The 25,948-nt window shown below is 35.3% G+C and overlaps 1 protein-coding gene across 1 annotated transcript in view; it reads left to right on the forward strand.

Moving 5' to 3' along the window:
* Nucleotides 1-3,476: 3,476 nt before the first annotated feature.
* The window catches only part of LOC146995426 (uncharacterized), a 31,796-nt gene continuing 9,324 nt past the window's right edge, over nt 3,477-25,948 (forward strand). The window contains exon 1 of the mRNA XM_085823794.1: nt 3,477-4,530. Coding sequence (XP_085679920.1) covers nt 3,635-4,530 — 896 coding nt within the window. The 5' untranslated portion in view covers nt 3,477-3,634. The remainder of the gene's footprint in view (nt 4,531-25,948) is intronic.

Here is a 25,948-nt window from a genome sequence, read left to right on the forward strand (position 1 = left end):
CATTTTTTCTTGCATTTCGTTTAAACTTATTGGATTGAATTAAATCTACTTCGCCGACAGCGCATAAACCACAATAGAATAAATGCATTCTTTAAAATTCACTCTTTTTGTTTACCATAGCGACACTCTGGCTCTAGGTTCACTTAACAGTATTATATTTCGTTCATATTATAACTCAGAATACACAGCCTTCACACTATCAGGCTATAACGGTCGAGACAGCTTCCCTGCAATGCACCAGATTACAGCTCCCGACTCTACTTGGTTGTTATCGGAACTCCACGTACTCTCTCGACTCTCCACGCTACAACTCGCAATTCACTCGACGATACACAAGAGTGTAGCTCTCGACTCAGCACAGTTTAAGACAAAACTCGACGATGCACTAACTCGCGATACACTAAAAGACTCTCTTGATGCACTCGACGACCAACTCGGCGCTAGACTTCGAGACACTCGCTCAATGACTGACTATCGGCTAGCTAGACGAGGCACACACACACACACACACACACTGACTGCGAACCAGTATGGTTTATATAGCTTTCGGCTTGTGTTCGAGAACATTCTGGGTTAAACAAGTAAGAAGTCGTTCCAGAACATTCTCCATCCGTCCATGGAATATCGCCAATTTTGTCGCCAAATGTGGCAACCCTGCCTTCCCTTGCCATTTTATGGCAAACCTAAAACTGCTTTGCGGGGAAGCCATCTTACCGCGCCTATACATTTCGTAACAATATAAATGTTATATGTAACCGAGAACAGATTGTTTTTCCTCGTGTACGTGAAAAGTAGGTATTGTAAATAATGGACTTAACTTTTGGAAGAGGACCTGTCAACTGAAAATTTCAATTGGAAAATCGGACATCACGAAGCTGTGTTTAGCGATGCAGGTCTCTCACTGAAAAGCACTGAGGATTCACAGGCCCACCATTTGAATACTTCTTTCAAAAATGTAAATTTTTACATAATTCTTGAGCGTTATATAAACGTTTCTTGCAGATAAATTTCAATAAAATTACTTTTTACTTTTAAACTGATAGTAAACACACTCGGACAGATAGCGTGAACAAAGTTAAAATAGAGATTTTAAAACAGTCTTGTCACATCTGAGAAATTTTTATTAAAAACATGTCCCCAGTAGAATGAAAGCAGCTCCAATAGTTAAAATTTCTTGAAATGACTGGTTTAAAAAATATCTTGTATGTTCAACTTTTAATTATACCCAAGTTTTTTTTTAATTAGTACCAAGTTCTATGAAGGAAACGGAATGAGAACAAATGCTATACATTATGTCGGAGCATTTATGTTCAAAACTATTGATATGTATTGGGAAAAACGCGAAGGATTGAATCTGTCGAAAATTTCTAATTTTATGAGAAAGCAATAATCAGTGGAAGTCTTTCTTCAGTGAAAAGCTTCCGTCGAAAGCATTTCGGTGCTATTCATATATGGATTGGATTGGATTATTGAATTATGGCAAAGCACACGAGGGTTATCTGCCTAAAGGGAGGGATGCCTTCGTGGACGATTTTCTAAGGGAAACTGACTCGTATACACGCTACACATGGGGAAAACCACGCTATTTATATATGAAAATTCAGAGACTGCTCAGATGACTAAAAATTTTTATGATGGTCATGGTCGGACGATGGACTGATCAGAAAAAAATAATTTAATTCTTTTACAACATTCCAGTTCATCCTGCTATACAACAGAGAAGTACCGAGCTGTATCCCATCGAATAAAATTTCTAGCATTCATTTTCTTAAGTATCATATCTTTAAAGGGTTAATCTGTATCGGTCAAATTTGACCGCCAGTTGTCGAGCAGATAAGATCACTGAATAGTAGGATTCGACCTAAATCTCTTGATGGGCTCAAACTGTTTGATCTAATCCCAAGTTATTTGTAAGCCTTAAAAAAGATTAACTTTAATTCTTAGATCTCTTAAATTCAACTTTCATGCTTCCAATGTTACCTGAAAGCTATTTGTGGAGTTATTACAGCTAGCTTAACCAAATGTTGGACTCGAACACTGATGTCTAGCCAAAGTTATTCTGCCTCATCATTTGTGAGGGAAAAATTAAAATAATATGAAAAAATGTACCAGTCTCTTTGATTTGGCAGTAAAATGGAGTCCTTTAATAGTCTGTAATTACAAATCTAAACTTCCTAAGTAAGCTACGGATCGGATCTCAAAATCTTAATTTAGCAATCAAGCTAAAAATATCTTGAAATTCTCCTCCCTTCTCGGGTAGCAGCTTTTTAAGAGCAAAACATTGTCGATCATTGATCTAAACGCTCAATTACAGTTACGAATTCTTTTAACTTCGTAGTAAATTTTTTACTATTCAAATTTGCATAACGAAGTGAAAAGGAATTCTTAGAATTCACAAACTTTAACTCCTCATTCTAGAAAACGTCTTCTGTGATACAATAAAAAGAAACGAAAAAATTATTTAAAACGAAGTATAGGGAATAATTACCGATTTCCACAGAAGAAATGCTACTAGATATTCAAATGAGAGTAAATTTCTAGAAATTTTCTTGAATATCGGAAGTTACTGATATGATCGATTTCTATTAATGTACATAATTTATACTCTAGCGTATTTTGTAAGTAATGTACGTGTCTTTATATTTTTTTCGATCTTAGTTAAATATTCTCCATTTTTATTATGTTATGCCGAAATTTAAATATATTAATAGCACATGTGTCTTTTTCTGTTGTGTATCATTAATATTGCATTTAAAGACTCCTTTTTGTTCTGTTTTTATAGATTTCATGAACTGCGTTGAAGAACTTAAAATCCGAAAATTTTCTTATTTTATTTGAAACTCATTTTGTCCTTGGCGTTGTTCAAAGGACGGTTCTACTTAAAAAAAAGCTTAATAAGTTCGCATGCCCATTAAAGCAATTTTTTACAAAAGTATCCATAGTGAATTCAAGCTACATCTGGATTTCAAAACATGTGCATGTTTGTTATTAATTCTTCACAGATATCAAAATGCTTGATAAAGAAGAAGTATGGAATACTTAAGAGAAGAAACAAAATTTTGCTTTAAGGAAGTGAATTTAATACTTAACAATGTTTAAAAATAATAAGTGTACCTTCACTAAAACTGAACTTACTCATGCACATTTTAATTAAGTGTAACTTCAAAATACGGTTAAGTATTTTGAAGTTACACTTAATTGAAATCGCTCGAAATGTTTCGTCGTCAAGCGAGACGTTTATGAAATTAGGCCTTTAACCTTGGTGGTTTCGCAACGCCCTCTTGCTCTGCTGATAGCAGCAGTGTTATTTTGCGAGGAAAGGAAGTAAGGGAGGACACGACGATCACATGACGAGCAGACAAAGTAAACTGAAACAAATATATAAACTTATCGCAACTGTGACACACACAAAAGTGTTCCGTGAATTTTCTACTGCGCAGCTGTGGATAGGACTGATATCACGTGCTGTGACGTCACCCTTAAATATTTTTCCTTTTGTTTCAGTTCGCGGTTGTTGTTGGGTAGGTTGTAGTTGCGGGAATGAAGTCTGTCAGGGATCGTTAAAAAGTACACGGTTTAATTATTTTTGCTTCGCGTGGGTTGACGTACTGAAGCAAAACAGAGGGAATTACAAATGGGTGATGTCATTTTGGATGTTCTGTGTAAGTACGATCGCCTTGCTAACAATAAAAATAATAAAATTCGCCGCAAATTGCCTTTGGAGTGGAACAACGAGGAGACTGAAAAATCGTGCCAAATACTGCGTCCTAAGAAAACTCAGGTAGTTTCTACTAGCTGTCTTGGATTGTGGTCCAAAGACGATGATGTCGAATTCGTAGAGGTAAAATTAAATGTACCAGTTCATCGATCTTCGAAAAAAGACTTGGGAGATGGTGTTGGAAGTTCCGAAAAGCCATCAAATATTGGTTCTCACACGTCTAGAACGAGAGAGTTTCTTATGCAGGCTTGTTCTATTCCTAAGCTAACTGCATTAAATGATGAATCCTCGAAAATTAGCAACATTAAAAATACGTACACTAGCGCTCAAGGGAGATCATTAAGTTTATCTTCCTTTTCAAGGGAAAGTGGTACATCAATAGAACATCATAAATATCCTCTACATAGATATCAAAGGAATGGCCATCGTGAGAAAATTTTGTTGCGCAAAACCTATCACAGCAATAAACTCAGCAATGCCTGCGTGCAAAAAGAAAAACACGTTAACGTGCAAAAAGAAAAACATGTTAACGTGCAAAAAGTAAAAACAGTTGTAAAAGAAAGTGTTGAAAGCGAAAGTTCTTCTACAAAGAGAATTTCAAATACAGCATCATCTAAGACTTCAAAGAATTGTACTGTAAGCATCGAAGTATCCTCTTCTAATGGAGAGGCTTTTGCAGAATTCATGGCTGATAAGAGAACCATGAAAACTATTCTCAAGCAATATCCGAAATTAATAGATTTAATCCCGGATCCTAAAGGAGAAAGCAGGAATACCAAGTATAGCTTGGAGGCAATAAAAGGTTTGCTGAGGTGAGCAGTATTTCTTTTTTTTTCCTTATATTAGCTTTCTTAAATTAAATCTTGTGTGTGAAATAGTTTTTCGTGAATTTTTTTAATTGCGGAAATGTTACATGAAATGCAAAGGTTTCAAATATCTTGTTTACTTTTGTTGACTTTTTTTACCTGTTGTATTTTTCAGAGGTTCATATGTTTTCAAAATTTCAGTGGTTATGCTTATTATAATCATTTATTTATTCATGTATGTCCATAAAGTGAATAAGCTGATCATAGTTCATTTGAATTTTGTATGGCACTACTAAATTTGTTTAACATTTAAAACTTCAGAATTTTTATCATTATTCTAGACCAGGCGTTGGCAACTTTTTTTTTTTTTTTTTTTTTTTTTAAATCAACCAAAATGTAAGACGTTTCGGTTCAGTGGTATTTTCATTTTAGAACATACAGTCTTTCTTGGTGAATAAGATAAATTCTGTTGAGAAAATAACTGCAGTACGCTTTAAACTGTAAATGTAAATTAAATTTTTAATTATTATAAAAGCTAAACAGAACGAGTTTTATTTTTTTCTAATCGGTATCAACAGCTCCTCTGATGCGGTACTTGTGACGTCCATTTCGCAAAGTCTGGCCTATAGTTAATCCTCCCGAGACTAATACAAGCACATGAAGTTTCGGTAATTATGCTGCTCCTCTTATTTAAATGTCATGTGTAAAACATTTGTTCGCATTTATCAGTTGAAACAAATGAAAACAAATTAGCAAAGCCCTCTTCCCCTTTTAAATCTTTCGTTCGGCGTTGCCAGACATCGATTTCGTCATCAAATTATATTACAAAATAAAAATGCATATCCGTTACTGCAAATTTGTAATCTAACAAAAATGTTATTTTCAAGTGTGTAATCTGAAATTTGATACGGAGTCGCTCGGGGACCCGCGGGTCATAGATTGTCGAGACCTGTTTTTAGATTATTTATGATTCTTAGATATTTTTTTCTAAGCTGTGTTTGACTATAGTTTTTTTAATCCTTTTCTACTAGATGCTTTAATTTTGAAATATTTTCTATGAAAATTTTTGGTCTAATTTTACTTCTATTTTTATTTGCAAACTGAAATTGGGAATTTTTTCCTGCAATGAAAAAACTTGATTTTTAATTTGGTCTTAATTGTTTTACAAAAAGTGTTCTTTTACAAAATATGGCTTGGCTTCTTGTGTTCTTTTACGAAGTATTTGGAACGTCCTGCGTAAACTCTCTGAAAGACAGATTCTAAAATTTGTAATTTTTTGTTTGCATAGACTGAAAACGTTACATGTTCATGCATCTTTAACTGCAATCGTAAATGCGATGCATATTATACATATCAATTGCTGATTTTTCTCTCCTAGCTCACTACAGTTAGTAATGTCATATTCCAAGGTATATTCAAGTGCGTCTTTTCTTTCCTATACTTTTTTCGAAACGAAGGTTCGAATTATCTTTGTGTTTAATAAGCAAAGAAAGCTGATTATCTCCCATCCCCCAAATGGCCCAAATAGTGACCGAGCGGTTAAGACCGCTGAATACTGGAAGTTTTTTATGTGGGTCCAATAAGAAAGAACGGGCTGCTATATGGTTTGTTTTCGTAATTTTTGCCATGCGTAACATGAATACGAGACGGTTTCCCCTTAGAAAGTCCTTCACGAATGTAACCCTTCCCTTCAGCAAATAGCCATTGGGTGCTGTGCTGTTCAAAATAACAATCCCCCCCCAAATAAGTGGATTGGAAAGTACCTTCGTAAACGACAAAATTTATATTTGAAACCATTCATGCGGTAGATTAGTGAAATAATAATCTTTTGAGTAAGTGGTGATAATCACATAAATCCGGGTTTCTTATTTCTCCCATTTTTTAGGATTTTTGTACGTATTGTTTAACCTTTATAGAGAATTATAACATTTCCCCGTATGTGCTAACCTGGTGTTTAGAACGTTTAGTAAACCTTTGGAAGGTTTATGTTTCGAATCCTAGTGAGAGCATACATCATTTACCTTGCTCCCTACACCAAAAAATTTAATGTCGCTGTACGGGAAATCTACCCAACCTGAACTGGAGCGAACTTGACGGCATAACATCCGGCTGCTTCCATTACATTGGTGTTTTCATCCGCTAAAAGTTGCCCGAAATCCTGTGGACAGACAGACAGACAAAGTAGACAGATGTCTTGTTTTGCACCCGCTAAGTCTTTCTGCACCGATGGGCGAAAAATCAAGCATAGGTGCGAAGGAAAGGTATATAGAAAGAGGGGCAATTTCGTATTTGAGAAGAGTAAAAAGTAACTTCGTACATCTTGTACGAGTTCAAAAGGCCAGGAAGAAAAGATGGGACAAAATAAAATTTAAAATAAATGGCCCAAAAATAATAGAGGAAAAAAGAAAAAAAAAAGGGGGGCCTATAGAAAGAAAAGGAAAAGAAGTAGAAAATATCCTAAAATACGATTGTGTCCATGAGTGTAGTTAAAAGGAGAAGAAACTGTTTTCATTTACAATAAATAGTGTCTCACAGGTGTGTTTGTGTAGTGAGTGTGTTTGGTAATGGTGAATAGATGTGTTACTGGAGAAAAAACAAATATTGACGGTGTTAAAATGCTTCGTATCAAGGTATTTAGCATGGAATATAAAGTAATATGTACGCTTGCATCCTGAGATATCAACAAAGGTCATCAAACAAAAGTATATATTAATTTAACCAAAGTAACTTATGCTACTTTCATTCTCAACATTTTCATACATTTTTCAAAAAGCAGCAGCAGACTAACAAACATAGAACCATATACAATACAAGACCACAACCGCATACACCCCAAAAAATAAATAAATAAATAAAATAAAATATATATATATATATATATATATATATTTATGTGTGTAAATTACTGAGTATATGTATTAAAAACACAAATTAAACAGTATTTATTAATTTAACTATCATAATTTATTACAAGATTAATTATTTTACTATCATAATTTATTACTAGTTAAATAATGTTAATATAACACAATGAGGCACACTGTTATTTATATAAGCTCATAGTTCTAAAAATTCATTTAAGGCGGTGAAGAATAAACCATCCCTTACATATGGACATTTAACAGATAGCAAAGAACAGTATGAGAAAAAATCGGTGAGGTATAATATTATTTAAAGGCGAAACTATATTCAAGCGATCTAGAAAGAAAAGAGAATCCAGAAGATCCGAGAGGGAAATAGCGCGATGCCCAAATTATCCCCCTCATCCCCAAATTTTCCCTCTCTCGAGATTCCTTAAGGGCTTTGTAAGTGTTGACAGACGTGAACTGATAACGCTGGTGTGTGTTTCGAGATGATACACAAAGGAAGCCACAAGCAATGGCAATTTCAAGTATTTTTTAATACTTTAAACTAATGAAAAATTAAGATTTATTGATTTAAAGGCACTTATTTATAGAAATTTGATTTAGTTTAGATGAAAGAAAAGTACTTATCTTAAAATTCCAGGCTTTTGGAGTATATCCTTACATTGTCCGCTGTTTTATTCTCGTCAACATCGGAGCCGAAATTCATTGGAATGATATAGGTTTTGTAGGGGAAAAATAAACATTTTTCAAAGAAATTTAATTGATAATCACCAAGAGGAAAGGAAAAATTTTCACTTTTTTACGGAGCGCAGCGATCGTGCTGCCGCTTGCCTCGGTGATCACACAGCCCCCCTCGAAAGCAAACACAAATTTCGCTCTCAAAGTATCCAGTCCCCTGTCCTTCGTCGCATAAAGCAATGTAGGCTAGGCGGTCACGGTTTTGAAACTGTGTGGAACTAATTTCGCTCCCTTTTGAGAGTCTACGCTGAAGAGCTACAAAATCTGTTTCCTATGTACCGAGACATCGGAAACGACTTAGACGGGTAACTCACAGTTGTAAATAACGGAAGAATGAGCATCGTTAAAAATGGAGGAATTTAATTACGAATGGTATTAAAAAAGCAATTAATAACAAGAGAACTTGAACAATGTCGTTGTTAAATTCTTTAAGTAAACGTGAGAAAAATTCATTAACTAAGCTGTTAAATCTCGTAAAATAATCAGTTATTTAAAGGAAGAAAAATAAATCATCACAGTTACGGGAACAAGGGGTAAAATAATTCTGTGTATAAAAGAATCGTCTATGATTTTTATATTACGGACAGTAACAAAATGGGTGGCCAAGTAATCGATCAATTGAATTGCATTTTCAAATTATAAGCTATGATCTTAAAAATAATTATGTTACGTTAAATGGTCGAAAAAGGCCCACTAGCAGCCGAGCGATAAATCCCCTGAGTGAAGGTAGTTCGATCTGGATTCAAATCCCAGCGAACGGGTTGGCTACAAGATTGGTTTTCGTCATGTTAAACGTGGATATGTATCAGTTTCCCATAAAAAAATCCTCCACGCAAGCATCGTTTTCCTCAGGCAGATAGCCTTCGAGTTGCTTTGCCTTAGTCAAGCTAACCTAACAAATAGTCGAAAACAATTGAGCGAATTTTCAATTAATTACAAATTACATTAAATTTTCATGTAAGTTTCATTTAAGCTTCTTTTTCGGATGGTGCAAACAGTAAAATTCTGCGATTTTTAGTTCCTTTAACGAACAAAGATACGGGGAAAAAATTCTAAAATTCCAATTAATTGGTAGAAAAAAAAATTGCTTCACCACGTTATATTGTCATCAACATTAAGCTGTATACCTTCTCAGAAAGCAGTTTTAAAATCGATGGCAAACTCTTGACTGTAGATACCGACAGGCATCAAGAGTCAGCTAAATTAAGTTAAAAAAAAAACTGTTTAGTTACAAACGATTTGCTGTTTTACTATATAATGTTTACATATTCTGGATTATTGACAACAAATCACAAATTTGTGTTGATTAAATAAAGCTCCCTAATATTATATCCTCTCGTATTACTGTTGTTACCACTTGATTTTTGTTTTTTAAATTTTTATTGAATGCTTTTGCTATACGTTGATGTTAACGAAAATTTTTCTAAGCTTCCCATGTAAACAATTCCTTTTAGGACCCAGTTTGCCGACAAACTAGTTAATCGGGAAATTCGCACCCGATTTATCAGGATTTTTATATAGAATTGGGACAATTCTAATTCTCTAAATATCGGCTGCTAGTTGTTGGAGGTGGCGATTACTGATAATGTACTGTATATAATCTTAGATGAGGAATTTCCAAAATTAGTTCGCGATCCACTAAAGACCGATACACAATTTTAAGTGAATCGCGTAACGTGTAAATGAATCGCGTAGTTTATACCTATTTATTTACATCTTCTAAGTATTTGTTTAATATTTTATTTTGTTGTCCTGTATACTATTTCATCTAAGACTTGTGTTCTTTTGTTTTTTAACATTTCGGAGACGAGTTATGTTTATTTCTGATAAAACGACAGCCGGCACAATTATTGCTAATCATCCATGAATAAATCTTTCATTTGCCTAACGGTGTTATAGAAAAACGATGCTGAACCAGCTGTTAATTCATTATTCAAAGAATTATATTATTTGGATTTCTTAACATTTCACAATAAATGTTACTTTATACAACGAATATCGTAATTAATTTCTAAAATCCTATAAATAGATTGGTGGGAAAAAGTGCTAAAATAACGTATTCTCGAGGAGTAGAAAAAGTTAAATTATCCATCCCACTTTATTATATTTATCTATTTATGAAACAGCTCTGTAAATGTTCACTCATTATTTTAGCAGATTTTTGTTAAATTAAGTCTTAAGAAATAACAAAATCTATTGCTAATTAATAATCTAGTTTCTCCTTTGTAAAAAGTAATTTTTCAAGCAGCATCCCAGTTGATTTCTTATTTTATAACTTTTCATTTTCGTTATTGGAAATGTTCTTTTAGTTGTTGCTAACAAACAGAATTCTGTCTTACCGTCTTTTAGATACATTGTCTGCATTAAAATTGTCTAATGATCGTAATGGAAATTTGATATAACATGGATTACAAGTCCTTAGAACAGCGAAATTTTTTTAATTATTTTTTATTTCAATTGTACAGGAGTCGTCAACAATAGATAATATTTTTTATTTAAAAAGGGGTGTAAAAATGTTGGTATTTTTTTTTTTTATTTTATTTTTCTTATTTTAAAAATTTTATATATTTTTTTATTAAAGAAGAGAAGCAGAAGGATTCGTGTGATCGTTTCCTATATTGAATAAAAAGTGAAATTGTCAGTCTTAATTTTTCACTGCCACCATTCCATTGCAACTGTATGCAGGTGAGTTCCATGATAAAAAATCTGAGAAGTATAAACATAGTCTGTAAGCAAATTTAGTGAAATAGACTATAAATTTACTGTAGATTAGTGAAATAACTTTCACCATTCCGAAAATTCTTGCGTCAACTGGATAGCAACTAATTTCCATAGCAACTGCTCAATCTTCAATAAAATCAGTAGAATAATTCTGATAAAAGAACTTCTTATCATTAAAAATGGCTGTTATTTTCTCTGTTTTTGCATGAACTGGATTGCGTAAACAGTATATTACAATTTCTTCGCGCATGCTAATGTCAGTACAGTTATCAGCATCGAAAGCAATCGAAATATGAAAATTCTGTAGAGTTAAATACGGAATAAGTATTTTCCATTCCCTGCATAAGATAATTTTGTAGATACGATGATAACATTATTAAACCATTATTGTATCGAGGTCAGTAATGAGATAATTGATAATTCCGCCAGCTAACATAGTACTGCCGAACTAAGCAAATAAGATCATTAAAAAGAACCTACGCAGCAATCTGACTGCAATAAGCAGAATGCTGTATGAACCCCGTTGGTCTTCCGGAGGAAAAAGTGGTTAGTGCACCGAATTGTTCGTGTTCGAATCCCGGTGAAGGCATGGCTGTTTCTTAGCATATAGTGTCTGTCCATCTAGGGGCACGCAAAATACATGGCGAGCTGAAATCTTTTTGAGAGATGATGGTAGGAAAAGAGGGGGGAAGAGACGCTTGCAGCGGGTCCTCTTCTGAATTGGGTCCAAAGCTTAGCAGTTAATAATGCATAATATGACTGCGAGGAGATGCAACCTGTATGAAATCCCTTTTCTACTGAAGAAAATTTAATTGAACTTAGTAGAATAGAATAAGAAACGCAAATATGTAGTAAACTTTTTTAAGACCACGGTTTGCCTCATTAATATTATGACGAAAAAATAAACCTTTCTTGTAAATACTAAGAAAAACGTTTTTCCAGGTTATTCTTTCATGAAATATTTCAATATACTTTTACAGATAAAATTTATGTATGTAATTTCAGTTATAAGACAAAAAAAAAGTCTTCTTTATGTAATTTAATCGTATTGGTTTCACCTTTTGTAATAAAGAAAACGAATAACATTGCATTTTTTTATCAAGGCTTACGAGCGACCTAGCTGTAAAACCTTTGAACAATGGTATAATTTGACCCGCGTTCATATGCTGGTCTGGCTGGCTACATGGATGTTTTCGCAATTTTTCTTTGTGGGATGAAAATGCTGTAAGACATACTGGTTTTGTAGTTGCTTTTCGTAGTTTACCTATGCGTGACGAAAATACGAGCTCGTTTTCCTTAGGTCTTCCGGGAAGACATCCTTACTTCATAGCCAGGCAGCTTTTGTGAGCTTTGCCATTTTCAGTTAATCTAACCGACCTATAATTAACTCGAAAAAGATAGAAATTATTTTAATCCAGGGACGATTCCTAATAGCGTAAGCTATTATTCATGTCGTGCATTTGCTGGAATTTTAAAAATAAATTAATACTGTAACTTTGCAGACATGTTCTGTACATCAAAAGGCTAATAGGAAGTAAATGATATCAGTTATACCATACGCAGGAATTAATCGTAAAAATTCTACGAAATATTTTAAAATTCGTAACAAACTGTGTAATTGATAACTAAGTAAACTGCACTGAAATAAAGGTGGTCAACTTTTTTTTTAGTTTTACAGAAGTTTAGTTAACCGAACTTAAAATGTTTACTGTTTTTGAAAGGTAATAAGAGAAACTTATTAAAGATGAACTAATTAGATAAGCAGTTTCTATGGTGTGTCGGTTTTAGTTGTGTCGCAAACTTCCAGGAAGCGGGCATAGGAGTATACTAAATAACAAAGATGAGCACGTGTTACCTTTCAGGCAATGCTAATGACTTATGTCGTATTGGAAAGAGAAAATGCATTGACGGAAACTGGAGGATAGAATTGGGTGCTCCGCCGTAGTCTCGCGTATTGAAAAATTTCGCAAGAAGCTCAAGAAGAAAGAAACTGCACGATAGTAAGAAAAGGAGGATGCACCAAACAAGAAAACTAAACGAACAGCGTTTGAAACCTGTATTTATATTTGCACTATATTATACTACCGAATTACAGACACGTTATATCATGAGACATACGATTGAGATATAGTAACCATAAACATATTTATTAAACAGTGGGATGAACGAAAAAGCGAAATTCTAGTTCAAAAACAAATTTCCGTGAATAGTCATGTTTACAAAATGTGTGCGATGTAGTTTTACCGGCATAGGAAACCAAGTCGCTCTTTAGTCACGATCGGGGAAAACTATGTGTGTGACTGGAGGAAAATCACTGCTGGCTTGATCATTAAAACATCATTTTGATTTTGAACAGAAAATATTCTTCAGGAATGCATTTTTGCTTAAATTGATACCACACTAAACATGCTAAACACACCCTTAATTTCTACATTCGCAGTTAACATTTTAGATAATAGAAAGAGAAGGCGAATATTTTAGGTAATAGAAGCGAGAGACATGGTTTATTCAAGCAACAGCAGACGAGAAAAACTGATGCGTGCTAATTGCGGTCGTATTGAAGCCGGAAAGGTTTGGTTTATTAGCACGCTAGAGCTATCTACCGAAGGGAAGGGATGCCTTCGTAGAGGACTTTCTGTGGGTAATTGGCTCGTATACAGCTTACACATGGAGAAAAACCCACAAAAACGCCCATGCAGCCAGCCCGTTCATGTGGAATAGAACCCATGTCGGAACTACCCCCTTCCCAGTGTAACGACTTTACCACCTCGGCCCACTGGTGGCCTGGAAAGTCTGCTTTAATCCTGAGCAGTGATTGAACCCAAGCTTTCGCAGTGCAGAGAAACTGCAGTAAAAGTGACGGAATATGTTGCATAGTGACGCAAAATGGTGCAAAGCGTATCGCTGAAGCGATTCCAATTAAGTTTCATATATTATCTTTTCACATATAATTACATATCTATGTATATTATAAATGTATAATTTTAGTGTTAGTAACGATAAAGCGTTATAGCTGAAAGCTAAAGTAAAAACTTCTGTAAATGCGGTACTGAAATAGCAAACAGGTGAACAATATCTAACCTTTACAACGAGACGGTTGTCTGGCTTAATATCGCAGGCATCATTATCAAGCGTATTAGCGAGTGTCTCGATCAAAATGTTTCGCAAAATAGAAAGGACGCGCAGAGATGTTGATTTTGTGACCACAGGATCTCTGCTTTTAATCCCATGTGAAATTGTTATGGAGGATATGTCAAGAATAATGTTTTTATAGCTCATATTTCTGCTTATCCTTAGCCGTATTCTTGGTGGTGTTACTGTTATCAATTAGTACCTCTGAAGCCAAACAGATAAGTGTAGAGCTCACGTTTGCTGTTTTAGCAAAATAAATAATATCCTGCCTCCCCTTCACCCCCCGCCCGAAAAAAAGAAGCGAAAGGATTCCAATTTTAACGTCGCACTATTGGGTTTGTTATTTTTTTAATAAGATGATGGAAGATATTTTATGCTCTCGATAATCTCTCATTTTACCAATCTGCTCTTGGATTCACTCCTGCGCTAATACAACTTTTTTTGTCTTTTTAACATTGTTATTAATCATAGTTTTTTTTCACATTTACTCCACGTGAAATTCCACAGCAGAATCATTAAAATTCACAATTAGTGGGCTATACACTTTTTTATTTTTTCAGTTCACCATAATAGTGTTCAATTTTCTTAAAATGACCTGAACAATTTTTCTTGGATTTTTTACCTTTATTTATTATTATACATCATTTTCTTCACACTTAACACCGCACAAAATTCAGCAGCAAAATATTTAAAAGCAGCATATGTTAAGAATTCAGATTGTGTTAAATGTTCCCATTAATTTTTTTCAGTCTTTTCTCAGTTCATAATATCAACATTCAGTTTTCCAAGTACACGGTGTCCACGGTTTCCAAGCAAAACTGTAAATTTTGATCAAATAGCAATGAAATTGCAAAAAGGGGGTTCTTGCGATCAGTGCAATGAATAAGCAATTCAGTAGAAAGGTCATGCGTATGCAAATGTCAGGAACAAAACATCACAGGCGACGTGAGCGTATGCAAAATGCGTGCGGTCGGCGCACTCAGCTCAAGGCTAGCTCAAGCTACAATAAAAGGAAGGACATAGACGCAATTAGAGACATTCGCTGCAAGTGCGTTTTTACGTGAAATATGACTAGAAGAAATCACCTGGATGATTTCACACGTGGAAGAATGATCGGAAAGCTGGAGGAGGGGCGTAGTGTGACCAGTATAACTGAAGAGTTTAGAACGAACAAAAGTATCGTTTGGAAAGCCTTCCAAACCATAGGTACAGCTGTTAGAAAGGTTAATGGGTGGCCGTCCCAGGAAAAGAACTGCTGTGGATGACCGATATATCGTCCTGCAGGCGAAATGAGCCCGAAACCAGTCAGCAAGTGCCACAGCTCAGTAACTGTGTACAGCAACGAAGCGACAAGTATCACGGTTTACTGTGTGCAGAGGTTTTTACAATGGTGCCCTGTTCGCCCGCCTTCCTGAACGCTGCATTCCTTTGAAATTCGGGTCATCGGCGCCGCCGTTTAGAGTGTTGGAAGGAGCACAAAAACTAGACATCTCATCAATGAAGTCCTGTCCTCTTTGCGGATAAGAGTCGTATTAGTGCCGCAAGCGATTCTCAATGCCAGTTAATTTGGAGAGAGGTCGGGACACGGTTTCATCCGAGTAACATCATGGAAAGAAACCTTTACGGTGGTCCTGGAGTTCTTGTCTGGGGAGACATTATGTTGATCGGGAGGACAGAGCTTCATGTTTTCGACAGAGGTTCTGTAACCGGAAATCTCTGTTGTCAGGAGGTGATCCTTCCCCATGTGCGTCTGTTCCTTGGTGCCACTGAAGCAAGTTTCGTTTTTATGGATGACAATGCAGGGCCATATCGGATTCCTGCTATTCAAAAGATACTGGAAGCTGAAGATATCACTCGAATGGATTGGACAGCGTACTCTCCTGATTTAAATCCCATAGAACATGTGTGAAACGCTTTGGGGAGACACCTTGTGGCACGATTACATTCTCGGGGGAACACCCAACAATTGAAATATATGCTGATTGAGAAATGGGCACTCGTACCTCAAAATCTGTTGGACAATCTGGTGCTGAGTATGGAGTGACGATGCGAAACAACCATTGCAATAAGGTAAGGATCTTCAACCTTTCGCGGCCAAGGGCCACATTAGTTAAATTCCCAAAGATGTGCGGCCACAAGTCTGTCAAAAAAAATAGTATAGTCAGAAAATTTATCTAAAAAAGGGAGGTTTGTTTTGCAAGACTACAATTGATTCTAAGCGAAGAGATAGTGTTACAGATTTGTATGTATATTTATATATATACATTGTTTCCAAAACGTCAAATGGAAATCGAATTAAAATGTTTTAAAACTTTTTTTAACTATGAAAATAAAAGTATAAAGATGATTGTACAGAACCATGTTACAAAATGCATTTGCAATAAAAAAAAAGAAAAAAAAAACTTGCATTACTGGCGGAAGATGGCAGTTACTTTAACTTGAAATTTGACGTTGTTTTTGCTTGATTATAGCTTCAGTATCCGGTTTAATCTGTGTTATTGTAATTTGTAAAGTTTCCTCTAGATGTCTGTCTGTCGCCGTGTTCTTGTTTTTGATTTTAGGATTTTCAGTTTACAAAAAGGCTGTTCACATATGTAGGGTACTGCCAAAGATAGAAGGCATGAGGAGCGCATGTTTACGGATTCCTGATACTTGTCTTCGATCACGTACTTCGAATAAAAATTTATTAATGTAGGATTTTCTAGAAACTTGCATATTACTGCAGAGTCACACTGTAAATCTATAAATTCTAATTGATGTTCAGGTGGAACACATATTGCGTTAGGTAAAGGGAAATTTTTGAAAAATTCGTCATTTTCAGAAAGTTTTATCTCAAATAACATCAGGCATATCAAGTAAAACGTTTTAAATATCAAGAATAAGAGAAGAAAAGTTTTTTTACGACAAAAAGCTGACAAGGCAATTTTTCTTGAAATCAAAAGTTCTTAAAATTCTTCAATTTTTCTTCAAATTCATATGTGGGGCCATTAAAATATCTTCAGCGGGCCACGGGTTGAAGACCCCTATAATAAGGGGAAGGCATATCCCATACTAAGGAACATTTGCTTGTTGTTCTTCCTCTTGTACAGGCAATCATGTGTTAACGATACTATGAATTCAATAAAACCTTTTTTGATTGATTCCGTACTGAATGCATTGTATTAATTTTTGCGCAGCTATGCTTTCGTGATTGTTTAAATACAAAATGCTGTCTCTCATTTCTGAATTTCATGTCTCTCAGATGATTTCTTGTAGAGTTATGGCAAAAAAAAAAAAAAAAAAAAAAAAAAAAACACCTGTTGCTTAATTTTTACAGACCAGTGTAAGATGACTTGCACAAATTTTTATTTTTATATAAACTAACTTTTTATCGTTTTAACTTTATTTATTAAACGTCACTTTTTTTGCAATTTCCGATAGAATATTTACTATTTGCATGCTATTTAAAATATTCGCTGTACTATTTATTTAAAAGTAGTATCTGGCGATAACATTTGGTGTAGCAATCTTTTTGTTTTGAAAAGTGATACGGACAAAAAATTGAAGTTCGAGATTAATAGCACTTCTGGTGCTAAAACAAACCTGGTGAGTATGCAAGTTAGCATAAAATTTAATATCGTTTATGTAACTTCTTACGAATTTTAAAAATGGTTCAGTGATTACGAATAACTATACTTCTGTGTCTGAAGAGAGAATAGCCGTAATATTACGACTGTTTTCAAAAAATATATTTACGTATATATAAAATAAGTTTTTATTTAAAACTTATAAATTAATCAATTAAAAGGAGGAAAATAATTTATAATAGTTAATGGCAACAAATGATTAAATGATTCTCTTTACAAAATTTTTCTACAATTTTATATATATATAAAGAAGAATGTCTCTATGTGTGTTCGCGATTAACTTAGTCACTGCTATAGCTATCGTCACTAAAATTTCTACAATTCTAGGTCCTGGAAAAGGTTGACTTTCGCATTTAAAAAAAAAAAAAAAAAAAAAAAAAAAGAGAGAGAGAGAGAGAGCTAAAATCGGATATTAATTAAACACTTTGAAAACACTAATTTTCGCTCTTATTTTCTTGCAGCGCTGGAGATAAAAATCTACTTTATTTCGAGAAGCGTTGCGACTGCTCGCTTTCAAATCGTAGAGTTTGTAAATAAAAAACTCCTAAGTTTTACAATGAAATTAAAATAGTATTGCCAAGCTTTAAATACATTATTCACGATCCCAAAAATTCGGGGTAACCCATTTCGACTATTCCCATCTTCGTACGACTTTAATCAGCCGAGTTATTAATTAAAAACTCTGGAAAACACTAATTTCTGTACTCATTTTTCGGAGTGGCAACAGTCTCGCGCTTTGGAGATAAAAATGCTTTATTTCGAAAAGTGTTGCTACCGCTCGCATTCAAATCATAGTTTGTTAATAAAAAAAATTGTAAGTTTTACAAAATCTATATATGTAATATTAACACAATTTTGGAAGTACTGAATGTAAGACCATTGTTAAAAAATTTTATCAACTTTTTACTATTAAAATTTTTTGATCAGTAAATAGATAAGTGAAAGTTCACTTACCTTCTAAATAGGGCTGCCCTGAACTGCTTGCCTTTCCTTCTTGTCGGTATCCGTCTCTGTAATGAACTTCGATTCACTGCGAAACACAGCTATAAACTTTTTAAGAAATTTTAATTCGTATGAAAGATATCTACAAAATATTCACAAGTTATAATGATTACAAGCATAATTTATACGGAAACGGTCTATTGTTATACATCTGTTAGACGCGTCAGCCGTTCAACTGACTACTTTTAGTCTCTTTCGCCAGAGGGCGTTCGTGGAAGTAAAGTTCTAGTAAGCAAACGCGACACTCCCACCTGGAGGTCCAGTATCAACAGAGGATGGACCTCAACTGACCTGTAGTTCAAGTCTCTTGAGATTTCGTCATACGTCGAGTTCTGTACCTCACTTGCATATCCGTCTCAGGTGTAAAGTTGAGTTCAAGAGGTATGAGGTTCTTAGTAGGTCTTATAATCTCCCCTTGTGCAGTTTTCAATTTCACTAATCTAATGTATCCGTCGTGGGATGGAAAAATTTCCACGATTCTAGCTAAGGGCCAGTTTATCCTTTTTTCGTTGTTGGACACAATTACAAGATCACCAACGTTCACAGAAGATGGTTCGCGGATGAATTTTGAGCTTTGTTTTAATTGCCCTAAATATTCTGATCGAAATCTTTTACGTAAATCTTTTCTCAATTTGGCTCTGTAAAGGTATCTTTTATTGATGGATTTAGAATCCAAAAGATCTAATTCAGGAACTCCAGTCTCTGGAATTTCTGTTAGAAACATTGCTGGGGTGAGAGCTCTTAAATCCTTTACGTCTTCTGACAAATACGTGAGAGGACGGTTGTTCATAATGCTCTCGCAGTCACAAATGATTGTCAACAATTCTTCGTAGTTCAGAGAAGATTTTCCTAGTACCTTTCGAAGAATTCTCTTTAGTACTCCAATTAATCTTTCCCACCACCCTCCCCACCATGGCGAGGAAGGGGGAATAAATTTCCATTCAATTTTCTTAACTGTTGCATTTTCTGAGATAGAATTCCAATCTATGGTCTTAAACAAATTATTTGATCCAACAAAATTGGTTCCATTGTCGGAGTATACAGTGACAGGTCTACCCCTTCGAGCGATGAATCGCTTGAACGCGTGCAGGAAACTTTCGGTTGATAGAGATGAGACTAGCTCTAAGTGAACTGCTCTATATATTGCGCAAGTAAAAATGACGATCCATGTTTTTTGGCCTCCTTTTAAAATTAAGGGACCCGTCAGATCAACACCAATAATCTCAAAAATTAAAGCATCTCTTATTCTGTCTTCAGGTAGTGGCGCTTGAGGAGTCTTATATGAATCAGAGTCGAACCTTCGACATCGTACACAGTTTTGGATAACCTTGCGTACGGTCTTCCTACTCTTTATGATCCAATATTTTTCACGCAAAGCGCACATAGCGAATTGTACTCCAGCGTGACTTAGCCTTTCATGTTCAGATTTGATGAGTTTTAATACTAATGGATGTTCTGAGGGAAGTAACACGGGGTAACGAAAGTCAGCATCATCGTCTCTCTGAAAGATACGTGTTTTCACTTTTATAAGGCCATTGGAGTCCATGATAGGTTCTAGAGCACGTATTCTTTTATCTTTCAATCCTTCGAAAGATTCTCGTTGGATGAGTCGGAAAACCACTGTTTCAGCTCCTTTTAGTTCCTCGACTGAAATTCTCCCATGAGTTCTTTCATATGGTGGTGTTGTAGCATTTTTAATGAATCTAAAGATCCAAGATACGACCTTTATGATCTTTTCGAATTTTGAAATATTGTCAAAAAGGTTAAATTTATCTGTATTCGTGTTATTGCTGGCTGAAACCACGGTTCGTTTTCTCTCTCCATTTACTATATCGAAGTCAGGATGTTCTCCATCTGCAATAGGCCACTCTTCTGGAGGTCGATAAATCCAATCTGGTCCTTTCCACCATTCGGATTTCTTCAATTCTTTTGCAGAGCAACCGCGTGATTGCAAATCCGAAGGTTGGTGTTGGTGTATTTAATTATGGCAAAGCACACTAGGGCTATCTGCCTAAGGGGAGGGGTGCCTTTCGTGGAGGACTTTCTAAGGGAAACTGGCTCGTATACACGTTACACATAAGGAAAACCACGAAAACACCCATGCAGCCAGCCCGTTCGCGGGATTCGAACCTCGGACCGAACTACCAGTGTTCAGCGACTTTACCGCTCGGCCGCTGGTGGGCCGCAAATCCGAAGGATTAAACTTTCCGGGAATGTGATGCCAGTGATCTGGTTTACTCAATTTTCGAATCTCATTTACTCGATTGGCTACAAAAGTGGACCAATTTTCTTTGTGTTTTATCCAAAAGAGAGCATTTTTGGAATCCGTCCAGTAAAAAACTGGAACCTTTTTTAGTTTCAAGTATTCTCTTATTGTATGAGAGAGTCTGGCTCCAATAGTGCAAGCGAGTATCTCTAGTCGAGGTATGGTGAGTGCTTTTAGGGGAGCAACTCTCGCTTTAGATTGTATCAATTGATAAGTGACTCCACTCTCACCGCTGTGTCTAAGAAAAACGCAGGTCGCATACGCGTCCTTGCTTGCGTCTGAAAATACATGCAGAGTGGTACTTTCGTCTATTTTGGGAAGCAATCTAGGAATTTTGATGTCTTTCAAATATTTTAACTGAGATGAGCATGTGAAAAATTTCCTTGCTAGATCATTCGGCAGATTAGTATCCCAGTTAATTTTCTGTTTCCAGCACTCTTGCAAAATCAATTTAGGCATGAGAGTAACTGGACTAGTAAACCCAATTGGGTCAAAGATTTTACTCAATTCGGAAAGAACAGATCTTTTGCTCAATACAGGGTTTTCTTCATATTTTACGTGACAAGACAAAGTATAGTCAAACAAGTCCCATTTCAATCCCAATACTGACACAACATCTTCATAATCTTTATCAGAAAGTTTAAAATTGAAGTTTCATTTAAGTCTATTATGTTTCCAACCTCTTAGGTTAAATTTTGCAGTAGCCATTATTTCTCTAGATCCTTTGATAAATGAGTTTAATTCTTCAATTGATTCCACGCTCGCTACGCAGTTATCCACATACATGGCTTTCTTTAGCTTTGAAGCTATTTCCTGATGTTGTTTTGGTACATTTTCCAAATGGTAGTTAATCGTGGCAGCGAGTAAAAAGGGGCTGGCGTTTACGCCGAATTCAACCCTTCGGTTCCGATATATAGTCAGTTTTTCAGGCTGTCCTTTCTCCCACCATAGGAATCGGAGAAAATCTCGATCCGCTGGATTCACACCTATCTGAAGAAATGCTCTTTTTATATCCGAAATTACTCCATACTTCCCCTCTCGAAATTTTGTCAAAATTTTGGGGATCAATTCAAGATAATTAGGACCCTTTTCCAGGCAGTCGTTCAGAGATACCGAATTTTTCTCCTTTGCAGATGCGTCGAACACTGGTCGAATTTTGGTAGTCGAATTTTCCCGAAACACTGCTCTATGTGGCAGATAATGCCCTTTGATCTTTTCTGCCTCCGAAATATCGATAGTTTCAATTATTCCCTCTTCTAATAAATCCTTTAAAACAGTTTCGTAGGCTTCTAAGGAATTCTTTGTCTGAAGGGTTTTCACGCAAGACTTCAGACGCTTTTCTGCAAGGATTCTATTATCTGGCAACTCGGGATGAATTTGAAGCCATGGAAGTGATACCTGATACCTTCCAGCGTCGTCTCTTTCTAAAGTACGGATAAAATAATTTTCTGTAGCCTTTTCTATTTCTTGTTTTGTTTGCGAAAGAGCTGGTTCAGTTATTCCGATAGAATCAAGAGACCACAAGTCACAAATTTTTCTGTCACTAATGTGTAGTGATAAAAGAACTTCATTAAAATTCTTTCCCTTTACCTTCGGTCTCCCTAACATAGTCCAACCAAGGTGTGTATTCATCACTACTAAACTCTCCGTTACGTGTTTTATTTCCCCTGTAAAGAGTTTTCCGACATAATCTGCTCCTACAAGCACGTGTATTTCGTTAGGGTGTTTTTCAAATAAACAAGAATTCTCATTAGTTACATCACTGGGAAAAATTTTGTAACCTCTTAGTTTCTTTATGCAGTCCCTATCCTCCACTTTTGGAATATGTGAGCATATGGTTTTTTGGCTCAAAACTTCCATTTCGCATGTGAATCCTGTTTCTGGATTATTCAACTTAATCAGATACTTGTTGTGATTTTCCCTTTTTTCTATCCCTCCAAAAAGCCCATGAGTCACACTTTCCTGACCTAAAGATTTTAGTTTTAATTTCTCCGCAAGAAATGTGCTGATATATGATCTGCTACTTCCGGTACCCAGAATTATTCGTATAAAATTCCTTTCACCATCTCCGTAAACATTGACAATTAAAGTTTGCAAGATTACACTTTCATAGGATGAATTATTCGTTAAGGCCTTATTTTCAATTTGTTCTTCCTTAATTTCTCCGTTTTCGTTTTTAAAACACATTATAGTGGCATGTCGTTGTTTACATAATTCACACCTTATTCTAGAAGTGCAATTAAAACTAAGATGCCGTGGGTGTAAACAGCGATAACAGATTCCTTTCGCTTTGCATTTCTCCCTTTTTTCTCAGTAGACCATAAAGATGCTTGTTTACACGTTATAGACTCGTGATCAGAAGATTCGCAGAAAACACATGGTGTTTGTCCCCCCCCGCAAACTTGCGTTCGTCAACTCTGCAGCTGTGTGTTTCGCAATAGGTCTGGTTTCACTCAGTTTGTTATGCTTTTGCGGCGCCGCCTTTGGCTGGACCGTCTGGAATGTACGTTCCCGCGCAACTAACTGTTCAGAAAGAAATTCCACTAGGTGATTCAAATCGTAATTTGATTTTCGAACTGTTTTATTATATTCCAAAACCAAATCTGCGGACAATGTTTTAAGCAAAATAGGCGTTAATAAAGCTCCATATGTTTCTGAGGTCATATTTAATGATTCAAGACATCGAATATGTTTCTGTATATAATTGAATAACTTACGGAAATTTTGAATGTCATTAGAATCTTTTAGAGGTCTTATTTTCAGTAATTTATCTATATGGGCGTTTATCAGTACATCCTTATTTCCAAATCTTTCTGTGAGGAGTTTAACTGAAGTTTCGTAATTTTCTTCGGTTAAATCGAAACCGTCAATGGTGTTATAAGCAGTGCCTCCCAAAAAGGATTTCAAATAATTAAATTTGCTTATAGAGTCAAGCGTTTTATTTTTGTGTATGGCTGATGAAAAAGTGTTCCAAAATGTCAGCCATTCGCAGCTCTCGCCATAAAACTTCGGAATCGTAAGTTTAGGAAGCTTCACATTATGATTTTCGATTTTAACGTTTTCTATAATACTTCCACTTCAGTGCTTCGTAACACACTCAATTTTTGTTGTTCTATATTAATTTCTTTCAATTTTCTTAGCGTTGTATTTAAATGTAGTTATCCTTTCACGATATTCGTCAACACCGTTTAATTCCTGGTCTAGATCCTTTATGTCTATTAATTTTTCTATATCGGATTCTATTTGTTTTAACTCGTTCGATTTTTCATTTAAGAGTTCTAAGGAAATTTCTAATTCCTCTGCATTCACTTCTGTTTTTGGTAATTCAGTTTCAATTCGGCCAATTAATTTTGTAACGGCAGCCCTTATGTGGCCGCGTTTCTTTTTCAATGTATCGATGAATTCCGTCATTGTTTAATATTCAATAATTCAACAACTATCAGCAATTCACTAATTGTTTATGCTTATGCATTATCTATATAACTGATATCAATTTAGACAGTTTCAATAGTTAGGAAAACAGCAGTTACTGGCAGTCCCTGTTTGGGCGCCATGTTAAAAAATTTTATCAACTTTTTACTATTAAAATTTTTTTATCAGTAAATAGATAAGTGAAAGTTCACTTACCTTCTAAATAGGGCTGCCCTGAACTGCTTGCCTTTCCTTCTTGTCGGTATCCGTCTCTGTAATGAACTTCGATTCACTGCGAAACACAGCTATAAACTTTTTAAGAAATTTTAATTCGTATGAAAGATATCTACAAAATATTTACAAGTTATAATGATTACAAGCATAATTTATACGGAGACGGTCTATCGTTATACATCTGGTAGACGCGTCAGCCGTTCAACTGACTACTTTTAGTCTCTTTCGCCAGAGGACGTTCGTGGAAGTAAAGTTCTAGTAAGCAAACGCGACAACCACTACGACGTAGCTACGCAGCAGCGTAAATACTTGATGCTTAGAGCGTCCATCCATTTTGAAGAATAAGCAGTCGAGCCGAATTAAATTCCTTATTTATTTAAATTCACATTTTGGTGGCCCCAATTCACTTGCACTCCAATCGTGTCCACTTCCAGAATATTCACAATTTTGATACTATACCTGTAGAAGCTATCATAGCAGCTTATAGATGACTGCAGGAAAGCGTCTTAATAGGATGAAAGCGTAAGCCAGAAGAGAGAGAGTCACAGTACTTCAGAGGAAGAAGGGAGGAAGCCAAGTTTCAGTTCGAGTTGGTTTGGGTTTACAATTATTTTGATTGGGAAAGAGAAATCTGCATTAAGCATTACGTAAGATCGCATGATTACTTTGAATAACACAGTTTAGACTTATGGCGCTATTTTTAGACAGAGAGAGGAAGTCCCGAAATTAAATAAAAACTAAGAGGTTATTATAGACAATTAAATTTAGAAGTTTGCTTTCATATTTTTTATCTTACACATTATCGAGACCTTTCCTTTTTGCATGGCCTGCGCAGCGCTGATGAAGTAATAATTGCTAACTGAAACTTTTAACTCAAACCAAAAATTTCTCTTTGTGTGCTTCCATCTTGCATAACTACGCACTTCAGCTTCTGCCTCTACTTGGACGTAATTTCGCTATGCTGCTTCCTGTTGCAATAATAACAAAAATTTAAAGTGTTCTTGAGTAGGCACGGTTAGCGTGCCAAGCGAACTGTGGCAGCAAATGTCAGTTGCAAATAAAATGGGCTTAAAACCGCTTGGACTGCCAAGTTCTTTAGATATTAACAAGTCAATATATTAGCATACTACGCAATCAGAATTCTTCAAAATATGGATCGAAGTACGCATATACAGTGCTCCGTTTGCTGCCTTGCTAATTATATCATATATATAAAGAAGAGTGTCTGTTTGTGTGTTTGTTCGCGTTATTGGTTTCTGATCAATTATATTTTTTTGCCACATTTAATGGATTAAAATTGAATATAGGTGTATCAGCTATAAATTAAATTGAAATGGTGTATGCGCTATATGTGAGCTCGAAACGATATGGGAATTTTTTCGAAGAAAAGCTTTTGACCATAGCGATAAACAAGCGAGCAAAATAAA

Source organism: Stegodyphus dumicola, chromosome 9 (genome assembly GCF_044657685.1).
Source record: "Stegodyphus dumicola isolate Sdum_Otavi_A_Nest chromosome 9, ASM4465768v1".
Lineage (NCBI taxonomy): Eukaryota > Metazoa > Arthropoda > Arachnida > Araneae > Eresidae > Stegodyphus > Stegodyphus dumicola.